Raw genomic sequence first — 13,074 nt, forward strand, 5'->3', positions numbered from 1 at the left:
TCTGAAATGAAGACGCAAAGCAACAGGGGAAGCTCTCTGTATGCTCAGGTCCGAGGAAGAGTGGACAGTCATGTGGAAATACGATTGGACACATCCAGTGGTATATTATCAAACTAAGGCCAGCCTTCTGAGTCAACTTACAAAATTTTGTTTGTTCGTTATATCCTAAGCTGATCTTCATTTTCTGTCCATCTACTTGTACTAGAAGAGCTATCAGACTATCTTCCTGCCTTTTAATAAATCTCCCAAACTATTTCATACAATGTGGATATGTATTCTGTTTCTTTTCTTTTCCTTTTAATCTTCAGGCAGGAAGGTAGTCTTTTAAAATTCTCATTCCAGTGCCCGCGAGCCAGTGGTCTTTGAGATGTTCCTTTTTGTCAACTCAATGACTGCTACTACCAAACAAGCCAATTCTTATATTCTGTCCTAATTAGAAATGGGGAAAGCTCTCATTCACTCTTTTTTTTTTTTTTTTTTGAGACAGAGTCTCACTTTGTTGCCTGGGCTAGAGTGAGTGCCGTGGTGTCAGCCTAGCTCACAGCAACCTCAAACTCCTGGGCTCAAGTGATCCTCCTGTCTCAGCCTCCCGAGTAGCTGGGACTACAGGCATGCACCACCATGCCTGGCTAATTTTTTTCTATATATATATTTTTAGCTGTCCATATAATTCTTTCTATTTTTAGTAGAGATGGGGTCTCGCTCTTGCTCAGGCTGGTCTCGAACTCCTGAGCTCAAACGATCTGCCCACCTCGGCCTCCCAGAGAGCTAGGATTACAGGCGTGAGCCACCGCGCCCGGCCTCATTCACTCTTAAACGTGTTTACACAATATTGCAGAGTCTTCCTTTTTATATCTTTTTTTTAGACTGAATGAGGTGAAATTCTTAATTTTTCTTCCAAATTAAGAAAAAAAATGCATGTTCTTGACTTTACTCATAGGTATTCCCATCTATTAACAGTTTTTTACTCATTCCCACTTTTTTATGTTTTGCAAGTCACTATATATATGTAAATAAATATATAAAAATTGAAATCATCTTGGGAATGAAAGAACAGGAAGATGACAGTTGTAGACATTGAGATAGGAAAAAATACACAACACTGCAATACACCAGAGAGACACACAGAGGTACACAGAGGCAGAGCTTGGCAGAGAGAGAGAGACAGACTCACAGACACAGAACTTGTACATGTTCTTAAACAGACCTCCATCTAAATCTATTGATTTAGGTACTTTGAGTGATATAGGTGTATGGAACAGATTTAAAGCAAACATAAATGAGAAACTGCTTTCCTTTTGACACCTTCTCCTTCAAGAGATGTTAAGCTATTCGATAGGTGCTGTTTTCTTTGTTGTCTGAGAAATGGTTCTTGGAGAATCGACAGCTATAAAATTCTACGTGATATCAGAAGCTGATGCCACAGTAATAATCTAGAAGAATACATCGGTGCCAGTTATCAATTTGTTGCCTCTCTGCTCCAAATTCCCCCTTCAGTCAAACGTCTGCCATAATGGTCTGCACCCGGCGCGGTGCTCAGCTCCATCAGGAGAGGGCGCTGTTGGCGTTGTCTGTGGCCGCTGCCCGGCGGGTCAGTGGTGTGGGGGTGAGCACTCGGCGACCTTGCAGCCCCGGTCTGGTGCTAACCTTCTCCAGGGCCTGTTGACTACAAGCCCGAGCCCTGAGAGATCCCTACTTGCGGTGGTGCCCTGAAGGCTTTGGCCCAACTCCAGGGCCCTCCCCTCCGCCCCCGTTCCCTTTGTAGGTCCTGCGCAGGTCACCTGCAGCCTGGAGGGTTCCCCCTAAGCAGTCACCCCTTCTGTAGGCCCCAACTTCCTGTGCACAGCCTGGCCGTGGGTTGCTGGTGCCCCGCACCCGCCTGCACTCTGGCGGGCTTGCTTCCTGCTTGCCCGGGGACTGCGGGACCAGCTCTAGCCCGGTCAAACCGGCCAACTTCCCTGTGTGGGCAAGCAGGGTCCCAGGGAGGTCTGCACCCCGGCCTTGGGGAGGGGGCTGCCCTCCCAGTTTGTCTTTTCTTGGATTCCCTCCCTTACTTCTAGGGTACCATATAGAATTTCCTTATGTCGTATAGTTACTCGTTTATTAGAATTTAATGATTCTTTATATTAAATTTCGTCTGTTCAACCCACTGTGTAAAGCAATAGCAATAGTGATGTTTTTGCAAGAAATGCAAGCTGCCTTTCCACTTACGGAAGATTAGAGAGGAATTTATAAATGAAGTAGGAATAAAAAGTTTCTTCATTCACAACTGTTTTCCTGCCTAATGTTGATTTTAGGGTTTTGAAATTGGGTGACAGTTCCTTTCACTTCTCAAAGGAAATTAATATACTCTTGTTTCATTAGCTGAATAGTCCAAATCCAAGCCACGAGAGGTTCTAGCTCATGTGTAGCATAAGACTTGTGAGGAAGCAACAGAAATCTGAGTAAAGCCTCCACGGCAAAGGTCAGTTGTGATTAATTTCAGTCAGGGCAGAACTTCAAATTATTGACAGTGTGTGATAAACTGATTCCTTTTGAGGAAAAATAATTAATGCAATTGAACCTGAATCAGAGCTTAGCTTCTTTAAATTTAAAACAGATCTAAGGAAGAACAGGGAGAAAAATCAGTATCTCCATCTTGCGGATTATATCAAAGCAGTGGAGACAATATAAACTTATAATAATGTAGGTAATGAGAGTAAATATGACAGGGCTGTAAACTTCTGAGGTTATGTTTGTTTTTTTATTTTAATTTAAAGTTTTCAATTTTTAAAAATTTTTAAATTAAATTATTCTGGGATTATTACAGAAATTCGTGGTAGTCTTATTGTGATCGTAACAATAGAAACTGTTCACGATTGTGTCAGCGGCTCTCAAATGTGAAAGTATGTCAGAGTAACCTGGAGAACTTGTCAAAAGGTGCAGATTCCCAGCCTGCTTGGTTGTGTTACAGCAGCTGGTATTTTTAACAAGCATTCCAAAGATTCTGATGCAGATACTGTCTTGACCACACTTGGTGAAACCATCATTTAGTGTCTGAATGGGCTCCCATAAGAAAAGTAAGGTTTTGTTTAGAAATAATAGGAAAACTGTTTATATGTCCCTTTCTGATGTGAAAATGATCTCTACCATTTTATACTATGCTTCACCCCAAAGAGTTAAGGCGGCAGTAAATACTTTGTCCCCTACAATCTGTGTAGGATGGCACCTTCATATCACCTGACCACTGTTTACCTTGCTGGAGATGAGGTTGTTCTTCCTTTTTCTTTCCAATAGTAAGGTGACTAAAACTGATGTTTTCTAAAAATAATAATAACTCCAACCTAACAGAATAAAGCCAGTATTATCATGGACAATTAAACTAAAGAGAGATAAATTTGGAACCATATAAGAATAAAAAGCCAACGTTTTCTTAGGGATCCAGAAAAAAACCAATATCTTAGCACAAGATGCTTAAATAATATACAAATTTAAAGGTAGAGTTCAAAGCATATATTTACCTTTTAAACTCAGTGATTTTTAGATCAGCTGTTGACCAGGGAGTAATAGGAAAACTGTGACGTCCCAGGCTGTTTCTCCTTTGTACCCCTCAAAGGACCTCAGTCAAGCCCTTATTCCTCACCTCAGAGGACAGCCACTGATTCTTAAGGGTTGACCCAAACCTGCTAATATTCAAGTCTGGAAATCAGCTGTGCAAAACAAAACCTAAAATGTTTCCCTGGAGCAAAGGAAAAAAAAACGTTTGGTTTCGACAGCGCCTCTTACAGAAACTTGGACACTTTCACTAGGAATCCTTCCCGCATTCTTTGGGGTTAAGCAGACACCACAAGAAACAAAACAGCATTAAGAAAAGGCTGAGTCATCAGAGGATTGAAGAACATCAAAAAAATTAAAAAAAAAGAAAGAAAAGCAAAAAAAAAAAAAAAAAGGCTGAATCAACAAACATGTAGCAACATGCCCGGAACTTCTGAAGTGACCCAGGAAGTGGAGGCCTCCCGATTTTGTCACAGGACATTGTCCTTTTCTGGACATAGGTCACATACACAGTGATCTTTTCTGGAAACTTCCAAGGTTTCTGGAGTATCCTCACTGGGAGTATTATAAAAGTATCTCCCCTGACTTCTGATGGGCAGTGTATCTCCAAACTGATCAAATCCACAGGGACAAGTCATTACTGACTATGAACAAACACTCCCAGTGACATCAGACATGTCCTGAAACCCTGACCAGCAACACGCTCTTGAGTGCTGTTCTCATGATCTTGGCAGAAAATATTGTTGGAAGAAGGGTGGTTTCTACTGGACATGATTTTTTTTAATAATGGGAGAATGCAAAATGGGAAAGGATAAATACCTAGGTTTCTTTTCTAGCTAAAGGCATTTAAAAGTAAACTTGGAAAGTTGGGTCAATTTCTTCAAAGCACAGAGGTCAAATCCTATTACAATAAATATGTCAGCCTAAGAATTAGATTTCAAAGTCCTACTTGGTACCTCACTCATTTCACGTAACATCACATCAGTGTAATGAAAGAATGGATGCCATCCTAGGAGTGTCGTAGGAGTGTCGTAAGTGTTCAGATGCCAGTGGCATGCCAAGCAGCGTCACCTGTTACCCTGCTCTGGGAGGTCACTTACTGTTACATGTACAAATTAGAAAAGTTACTGAAAAAGAATGAATGTGCAAAATGTTCCCCAGTCAAATCCTGAAGAACAATCATCTGGAAGAGTGTTGGGAACGGGGAGTGCCAGAATTCCTGTGAGGAATGTCACCAAGAGCAGCTGGACCTTTGCTGGCTGGCTTCAACCCGGGCTGGCTGCAGGGACCCACTCAGTGTCGGCAGGACACACAGGTGATTACCAGTTGGAGTTAATTTCAGGCTCCCATGTTGGCCTAGGTCTGATGACCATATAGTGTGGCTGTTGAGTGCTGTCACTGGTTCCACTGATTCCCTGGGAGACGGGACCTCTGAATGTAAGAGAAGCTTTTGAAAACATTCCTGGGAAACCAAAGTGCTCTCTTATTTGTATCAATGGAGTCACACGGTATATACGCTCCAACGAACAAAGCAGTAGCTTTGGTTGATTGGTCACAAGAAACTTCTGGGTGGCCTATTGGTTTTAAGTTAATCAAAAGACATCTGTGTTGGGGACCAAAACTATAGATGTACACAGTTTTTATATTCTTAACTAGAAGATAAAATTTCATTAAGTGCTTAAAGTGTACTAAAGAACAAAGGGCATTTTGTTCTTTTTTTTTTTTTTTTCACCTGTAAATTTTACTCTCCCAATTTTCTACGACTGGCTGCTATGATGCTCATGAGCCCAAGTCAACAGAGGTGGCCACCAGCCACACACCAAACATGAAGAAACCGGCCAACCTACAGCATAGCCTGGGATGTGCTCCCTGCTCAAAGTATTAGGCTGTTGCCCTCTCCAGAGCTATAAACTTGGCCTGGCCACTGGTCCATAGCCAGTTTGTTTTAGTAGACTTAAAATTAGAGCTACTGTGTGCCCTCTGAGATCTTACTATGGAAACATGATAGTGCAAAATCAGTCTTCAGAGGTTAAAGAGGGAGTTTTTAAATCCAAGTATGGTTGATAGGTTTGATGTTTAGGAAAAAAGCTTTTTTTAAATGCATCATTAAAATAGCTTGATTACATATCTCACGAAATAGGCCATATTTAGCCTCAACCCTGTACGGAAGGACAGCATGAATTGAGGTTTGAATTGGCTTGGATTCTGGACTTCCTCCCCTTGTTAAATAGGTTTGAGAATACTTGTTAATAAAATTTAGCTTTCCTGCACACCACCACAGTGATAATGACAGGCAGCAGTACACAGTGAGGCAATAACCCTGGTGCACGAGGCCTTCCTCCTGGGGAAGGCGTGCGTGTACCTGTTTGACACAGGAGAAGAGGGGTCAGGACTGGCAGCAGTGACAGCCTGGATCCCCATACTCAGTCTGATGCATGTGTAGACTGTCTGCTCAGATTTGTGAAAATGAGACAAGTCAGAGGTGTAAGAACAAACAAGCCTCCACGCTCAATGGGCTATCTTTGGAATTCTTCATTTCATTAAGATTTTCACAAAATACAAAGCTCAAACATAATTGTCTACGTCCACCACAACACAGAATCAAATAAGTGGTTAGCACACAAACATAGTGATCTTTTTCATTTTTAAAAATATAAATAACAACGTTCAAGGTTTTACAGTTTTCTTCTCTGTGTGTGTATGTGTGTGTCTTTAAGGCTTTATGTTGCAGACCCTTCATTAATGGTACTTGTACCCTGTCATCAGGATACACTGCCCACCAGCACGGAAGGCCACTGTGGATACATTCCTGAGGGTGACACGCTGATCTACGCTGCCTCGGCCTGTTAAACACTAAACGATCCAACACCCTCCAGTCAGTTCTCAGAGTTTCATTAACTTTCTTTCTCTACGAAGTACTAATAGGAAGGGGCGAGTGTCCAGCAGCATTCAAGCTCTCAGATCAATCATGAAGGGCAAGAAGGGAAACAGGCTTCCTCCTGGATACAATTCTTTTCCTTTATCCAGAAGAGCCCCGATAACCCATATAGTTTAGACGGTGGTTTGTACTGAAACGTTTTTCAGATTAAATAGTGTTCAGAGAGATGGTGATCGTTTGGTCGGGTACTTTAGAAGAGGCGAAAGCGGAGAGGTTAACGTTGGAAAAGTGCTGCTCACAGTGCACCCCCCGGCAGGGGTGGCCTCACTCGTGAGGTCTGGGGGCAGGGCGAGGGCCCCCGCCTTGGGAGTGAAATCGGACGGGAGGCTCTCCAGCAGGCACCTGACCTGCTCCCGGCCCAGCTTGATCTTGTCGTCCAGCTTCCGCTGCTCGATGAGGAGCGTGGACTTCATTTTCACAAAATGCTGGTAATCCTGGAGCTGCTCCTGCGACAGGTAATTGGCCAGGATGTCCAACACCACGCGCTCCCGCCGGTCGAGGTTCTCCTTGAGTTCCCGGGCGTCCTCGTGCTGCCCCGCCAGGACCTTCCTCTTCTCATGGAGCGAGCTCTGCCGGGGCAAGACGGACAGGTCAGCAGAGGCCCGGGGAAGGCAGAAAAGAGCCAGACTCCCTGCAAGGAAACCTTACGGGCCTGCAACATACCTAGGTTTCTATTTCGACTGTCATTCTAAAGTAGATTTTTTGAAAATATTGGCTCATTACCCTTTATGTTGCATATTCTATTGTTCTCTGACTTGTAAAGTCCTGTGGCAGCCTCAGTGGAGAGGGCTTACATGAAATTGGGGTAAGACTTGACTTCAGCGTCCTGAACTTAAGACGAACCTCAAGGAACCCTGAGTATTTTAACACGGTGGGTCTCAAAGTGCAGTTGCTGGAACAGCATCACCCGGGAACTTGTTAGAAACACACATGTTAAGGCCCTATTCCTCCTACTGAAATCAAAAACTCTAAAGGGGCCGGGCGCGGTGGCTCACGCCTGTAATCCTAGCTCTCTGCACCTGGCTGATGCCAAGTCTTAACATGAACGCTTTTTCATATTTGCTTCAGATTAAAAATTAGAGATTTGGTTGAAGCTTTATAGATACCCCTCCCCCATCCCAATCCTCCCCACCATCCCACTGGTTATTATTATCCTGAATTTGGCATTTACCAAGCCACTTATTCTTCCTTTTCTCGTTTCTATTTATACTTTTAGTTTCCTAACAAAGACCAATCATGATAAAAACGAATATTGATGTAGTATCTTGTAGGTAGGTAATCACTTATTTGTATTTAAGAGTGTGTGTATGCATTTAAGTATTGAGTTTAATTCAATTCTGGAACAACTCATCTTCTCCTAACTAGAAATTGCTGCACTATCTATCTAAGATACCTGCAGCATCCATCCAAGTGGCCCAACAGGAACTTGGAATTACCTTCTGCTCTACCCCTCCCCTCATCTAACATGGCCCCTGCTAATTCAAATTCATTCTCTATACCCATGACAACTGCCTAAATCAACAGTCTAAGCCCTTCTTGTCTAGACTATTACAGTAAGTCTCCCAACCGTTATTCTAACATCATTCTCATCCTCCCCAGGCTGAGTGTGTCACGCATGTAGTTTATGGCTCTTTTCTACCTACAGGCTGAAGTCTGAAGTCCAGAGCGTGGCCAGAGGCAGGTCTAGAGGTAGTAATGGCTGCCCTGCTGACGCTAGCCCTGGGTATGGAGTAAGGGGAGTCTTCACCTCAATCCTTCCTATAGCTTCTTTGAACTTTCTTTTTTATCCCTTTTGATGGAGCCATCTACTCTGGTCAGTCTCCTGGCTACACACTTTTCTAATATCATTTCCAACAACTCACTATTTTTAAAAACCAAGCAATCACTCTGTGCTCTAGACATACCAAACCATATACAAATCCATTCTTAAACACATCATCTCTTTCTTTGTCCATGACATTCCTTCTAAATGCTGAGACCCTTCCCCTCTTAGTCCACTTAGAACTAAGAAATTCTTCTAAACTCTAGTTAGGAGCCCCTGGGTGAAGTCTTTCCTGACCCACACCCCCGACCTGAGGAGTGTCTTGTGGCTGAGACTGCTGGGCTGCAGTGTCCGCGTCCAATTGCTCCTTACACGCTGCCTTCCCTGAGATGTTGCCAGTCCCTTGAGGCTGGGGCCTGTGTTTCAGTCGGCGTTCGTCCCTAGCACACACAGCACCTGACACTCGACAGGTTCTCATTAGCTGTTTGTCAGGTAGAAGGGACGAGGAAGCTAAGGCTCAGCACACTTTCATGAGACGGACGCTCACTGAGGTTAGAGCTGCGGAGAGTGCTTAGAGACACAGTCCTAAATGCTTATGACCTGGACTTTTTAAAATCCTTTTAAAACCGATTTGAAAAAAAGACACCTTTCCTTTTGATGCAATGTATTAGGAGAAATTATTGGACAATCCATGACAGCCATAAAAAAGAAAGATGGGGGTAGCTATACCTAGAAAGATCCAGAAAGCAAAGGAACCGCTGCATGGCCAGAGTACTTAACCTTCTAGAGCAGTGGTCTCCAACGTTTTTTGGCACTAGGGACCATTTTCCTGGAAGATAATTCTTCCATGGACGGGGTGGGGGTGGGGGATGGTTTTGGGATGATTCAAGCACATTACATTCATTGTGCAATTTCTATTATTATTACATTGTAACATATAAATAATTATACAACTCACCATAGGTTGGGGACCCCTGTTTCAGAGCATATATAAATTAGTTATATCTACTGTTTGTCTGAATTCCCTTGATAAGTTAATGCCACAAGGGCAGGGATGTGTGGGCTTTGCTCACCAATGTATCCACTAAATGATACAAAGGGACCAAGAAGTGGCACACTGGGGACACCTGGCCAATATTTGCTGTGCAGAGGAGAATGCTCTGTAGCTGTGGAATTAAGTTCAGTGTAGTGATTAAAACCTGGGGTCTGCAGTCAGGACTGCTGGCATACACTTCCTGGTCCGCTGTGAGGATTCGCTGAGACTGTGCACGAAGTGCGTGAGCCCCCTTGCTAAAGCGTGTCCCGTGTGACTGCCACTGCGCTGCCTGTCCTCTTCCCTCCAGTAGGGGAGCAATGGAGACAGCGCACGGCTGGGGGCGGGGATCACAGGCAGACGCCCCGGGGCCATGAGCTCCTGGTCCTGCCCCTTCCTGATCCAACAGATTTGTTGTTCCTCTCTTTGTTTAATGTTAATACCCACCCTGCTTTTGTTTTTTGGGAAAGAAAAGGAGGACGACAATTGGGAGGAAAGAAACTCCCACCCGTGTTTTAAATACCCGTGTTCTTAAGCGTCAGCACCTTCTGTTTCTTGGTTATCTATATGTTATATTCTCTCCTTGTCCTAAAGAGATTGTTTCAAATCTTTGGGACAAGATTGCCCCAAATCTTCTTGAGAGAAGAGACGTGTCCAGTGGCACGTCCCTGTGTGTGTGGCTCAGAGGGAGGACTTGTTCACTGCACTGCTAGGTCACCTACCCTTTCTTCTTTGCTGGCATCTTCACCCAGGCTGCTAAGGACGTTCTCAACGCGGGCCAGGCGCCCCGAGAGGGAGAGCAGCAGGTTTACCACCTTGTCCAGGTCCCCTATGAACATCCTGTACTTGTCAAACTCGTTGGGCTTGCAGAGCTCACTGATCAGAGCCTCCACCTCTTCTCCCAAGGCGTTGTTGAGCTTGATGTCCGTGAGCAGACTCCCCTTCGCTTCCTGGAGGGTCTCGAGCTTGTGGGTGAGGCTTCCAATGAGCTCGGCCTGTGAAGACGGAAGAGAGACAGCGAAGGTCAGCCTGTAGTTGCCAACGGCAGGAGGACTCGCTTTTCCAGCCCCGTCTGTCGTAGGCCTTAAGATCAGCTGAAGGCCCCCTTATTCCACACGGACTGCCCCCCAACATGAGGCCATAAAACGCTTTCCCTTCCCTCAAGCTGTTCAGTCCTCATGGGCCAACGCCTGATTATACACCACCTCGTACTGTTTTCCAATTGTGTCACACTGCGTACAGCTGTCTACTCATTTTTAAAAGTCTTTTTAAGTCAGGCTCTTATTTGATCCTCACGATACCACGGGTAAGTAGGCAGGTAGGGTAAATAACATTCTCGTTTTATAAATGGAGAAGTCAAGGGTCAGAGGAATTAAGAGACTTGCCCAGGGTCTCAGAGCTGAGTTGACTATTAACTGTAGCCACCATCTATAGAGCAACAACGTGTGCCGTCGCTATGGAGAATCTCTCCAGTGATGATCTCATCTAGACTTGCCAGCAATCTTGTTGTAGATCCTCTTTTATGCACGTGCAGTGAGTGAGAAAACTAAGACTTTGTGAGGTAAAGTGGTCTAAGACGTATGTCCCGTTGGGTGGGGCTGCCTTGAACTCAGGTCAGTCTGACGTTAGGGGCCCCCCCGCCCCACCAACAGTCATGAATGTTGACACTGAGACCTTTATCAGAAAGTCAGGCCCTTGTTCTTTCCCCCTCACCTGTCGCCAGGTATCAGACCTAGGCCATTGGACATCTTAATTACAAATTTCTGTACTTATAAAACAGGATTACACGAACATCCAATACATTTAACCGAAGAAATGAAGTAAATGTCTTAGTGCTTTCAAATCTGACTCATTTATATTAAGTATCTCCTACTTCTTTTGCACAAGAGAAATTGAACTCTATGGTTTATTTGTTTTTTAGTAGAGACAGGGTCTCGCTCTTGCTCAGGCTGGTCTCTGAACTCCTCACCTTGAGCGATCCACTCGCCTCGGCCTCCCAGAGTGCTAGGATTACAGGCATGAGCCACCGCGCCTTGGCCTGAACTCTATGGTTTTTATAATTAGGCTTTCATTTTTCTCTTAGCCTAAAGTAGCCAAGTGGAAAAGGGCATAATCTTTGTTGGTTGAAGCCTATTTCTTTACCAAGAGAGAAGGCTCCAGCTCAAAAATTATGTGTGTATATATACACACCCCCCTCCCCCCAAGTTGTGTGGCTTCAACTAGAAATGTGGTTAAAAATAAAGGTCAAGTTGGCCGGGCGCGGTGGCTCATGCCTGTAATCCTAGCACTCTGGGAGGCCGAGGTGGGCGGATCGTTTGAGCTCAGGAGTTCGAGACCAGCCTGAGCAAGAGCGAGACCCCATCTCTACTAAAAATAGAAAGAAATTATATAGACAGCTAAAAATATATATAGAAAAAATTAGCCGGGCATGGTGGCGCATGCCTGTAGTCCCAGCTACTCAGGAGGCTGAGATAGGAGGATCCTTTGAGCTCAGGAGTTTGAGGTTGCTGTGAGCTAGGCTGATGCCATGGCACTCACTCTAGCCTGGGCAACAGAGTGAGACTCTCTTTTTTTTTTTTTTTTTGAGACAAAGGTCACAACCTTGGTGTTAGAGGATATCGTTAAAGAAGGAAAAAAAACTCAAGGAAAACAAATATTTTTGACTCACAGAATTAAAGGGTACTGACAACTTTTTGTACTATTTCTTCAACATCAGCACCGGTGAAGGTCCATCAGGACTAAAATCACAAGGATACAGTGAAATATTTATTTCTCCATGGTCTGCCCATCGTGGAGTTGGACCATCAGAGCTTACTTCAGTGTTAGTGAGGTTCATGGTGTCCTTGCAATAACCCAGTTCTGGCTTTAATGCTGACGTTTCCTTGTCTCAATATGCCTAGTCCCAGAGTCTGGGTGGCTAAAACGTTGACGTCTGCTGTACCATCTCATCATGGGTTATAATCTTTGGCTTTCCTCAAGTTGTTTAGACTAAGTCAACGCAAAAGACAATTTTAGTAGTGGAAAAAAATGTATAGTGTATAAGCATATGAGCCCAGAAAAATGCAGTGGGAGAGAATATTGTTTAATGTTGATTATTTAATTGGCCTTATCTTCTGGAAAACTCCATTGTTTTCCAAACAAGCAATTCTGGCTGGCAGCTATGGTACTTGCCTGCAAGATGACATGCTAGGTGCCTCCAGCAAAATGCCTAGCAGATATGTGATCGCTATTGTGTGATATCGGTTCATATGAAAAGAATAGCAAGGATACTGGAATGGAAAACGGAAGGAAAAATAAACGCTGCATACTGCTACATTTCCCAACATTCTTGTTGGACCCGGTTAAGATAAGTCAAATGTCATTATTTCTGTTTTTCAGATAGATAAGGAGAGAGACTGACATCTCCATGAAGTCAGCCCAGAGGTTTTTAACCTTGTAGGGTACATTTTGTAGATGTTACTGGATGATTCTTTCTTTCTTACAGAAAACAAAACATTCTTACCCTCCTAATCTCAGGAAAAGGCCTTTAGCTTACTCAAATTTTTGGCATCCATTTCAACCTCATGTCTTGAGAAGTATAATATCTAGAAAATGCTATTTAAAAACCAAGTAGTGGAAAGAAGATATAACAGCCTCATGTTTTTCTTTATTCCTATAAATATGATTTATTTTGAAACTACTATTTTGTGTCATTTCTAGAAGGTACTGAAGGCACTTTTATTAATAACTGATGTTTTCAAGAAATCCTCACGGCTCCCAGTGGCTGGTACCTTAAGGGACATGTGTGATGCTTATCAATTTGCAAAG

The 13,074-nt window shown here is 43.8% G+C and overlaps 1 protein-coding gene across 1 annotated transcript in view; it reads right to left on the reverse strand.

Annotated features, from left to right (window-relative positions):
* Positions 1-6,134: 6,134 nt before the first annotated feature.
* Positions 6,135-13,074, reverse strand: part of SHROOM3 (shroom family member 3) — a 257,573-nt gene continuing 250,633 nt past the window's right edge. Inside the window, exons 10-11 of the mRNA XM_069457735.1 lie at positions 9,990-10,262; positions 6,135-7,041 (exon numbers count right to left, since the gene is read on the reverse strand). Coding sequence (XP_069313836.1) covers positions 6,631-7,041; positions 9,990-10,262 — 684 coding nt within the window. The 3' untranslated portion in view covers positions 6,135-6,630. The remainder of the gene's footprint in view (positions 7,042-9,989; positions 10,263-13,074) is intronic.

The sequence above is a fragment of the Eulemur rufifrons genome, chromosome 24 (genome assembly GCF_041146395.1).
Source record: "Eulemur rufifrons isolate Redbay chromosome 24, OSU_ERuf_1, whole genome shotgun sequence".
Taxonomy (NCBI): Eukaryota; Metazoa; Chordata; class Mammalia; order Primates; family Lemuridae; genus Eulemur; species Eulemur rufifrons.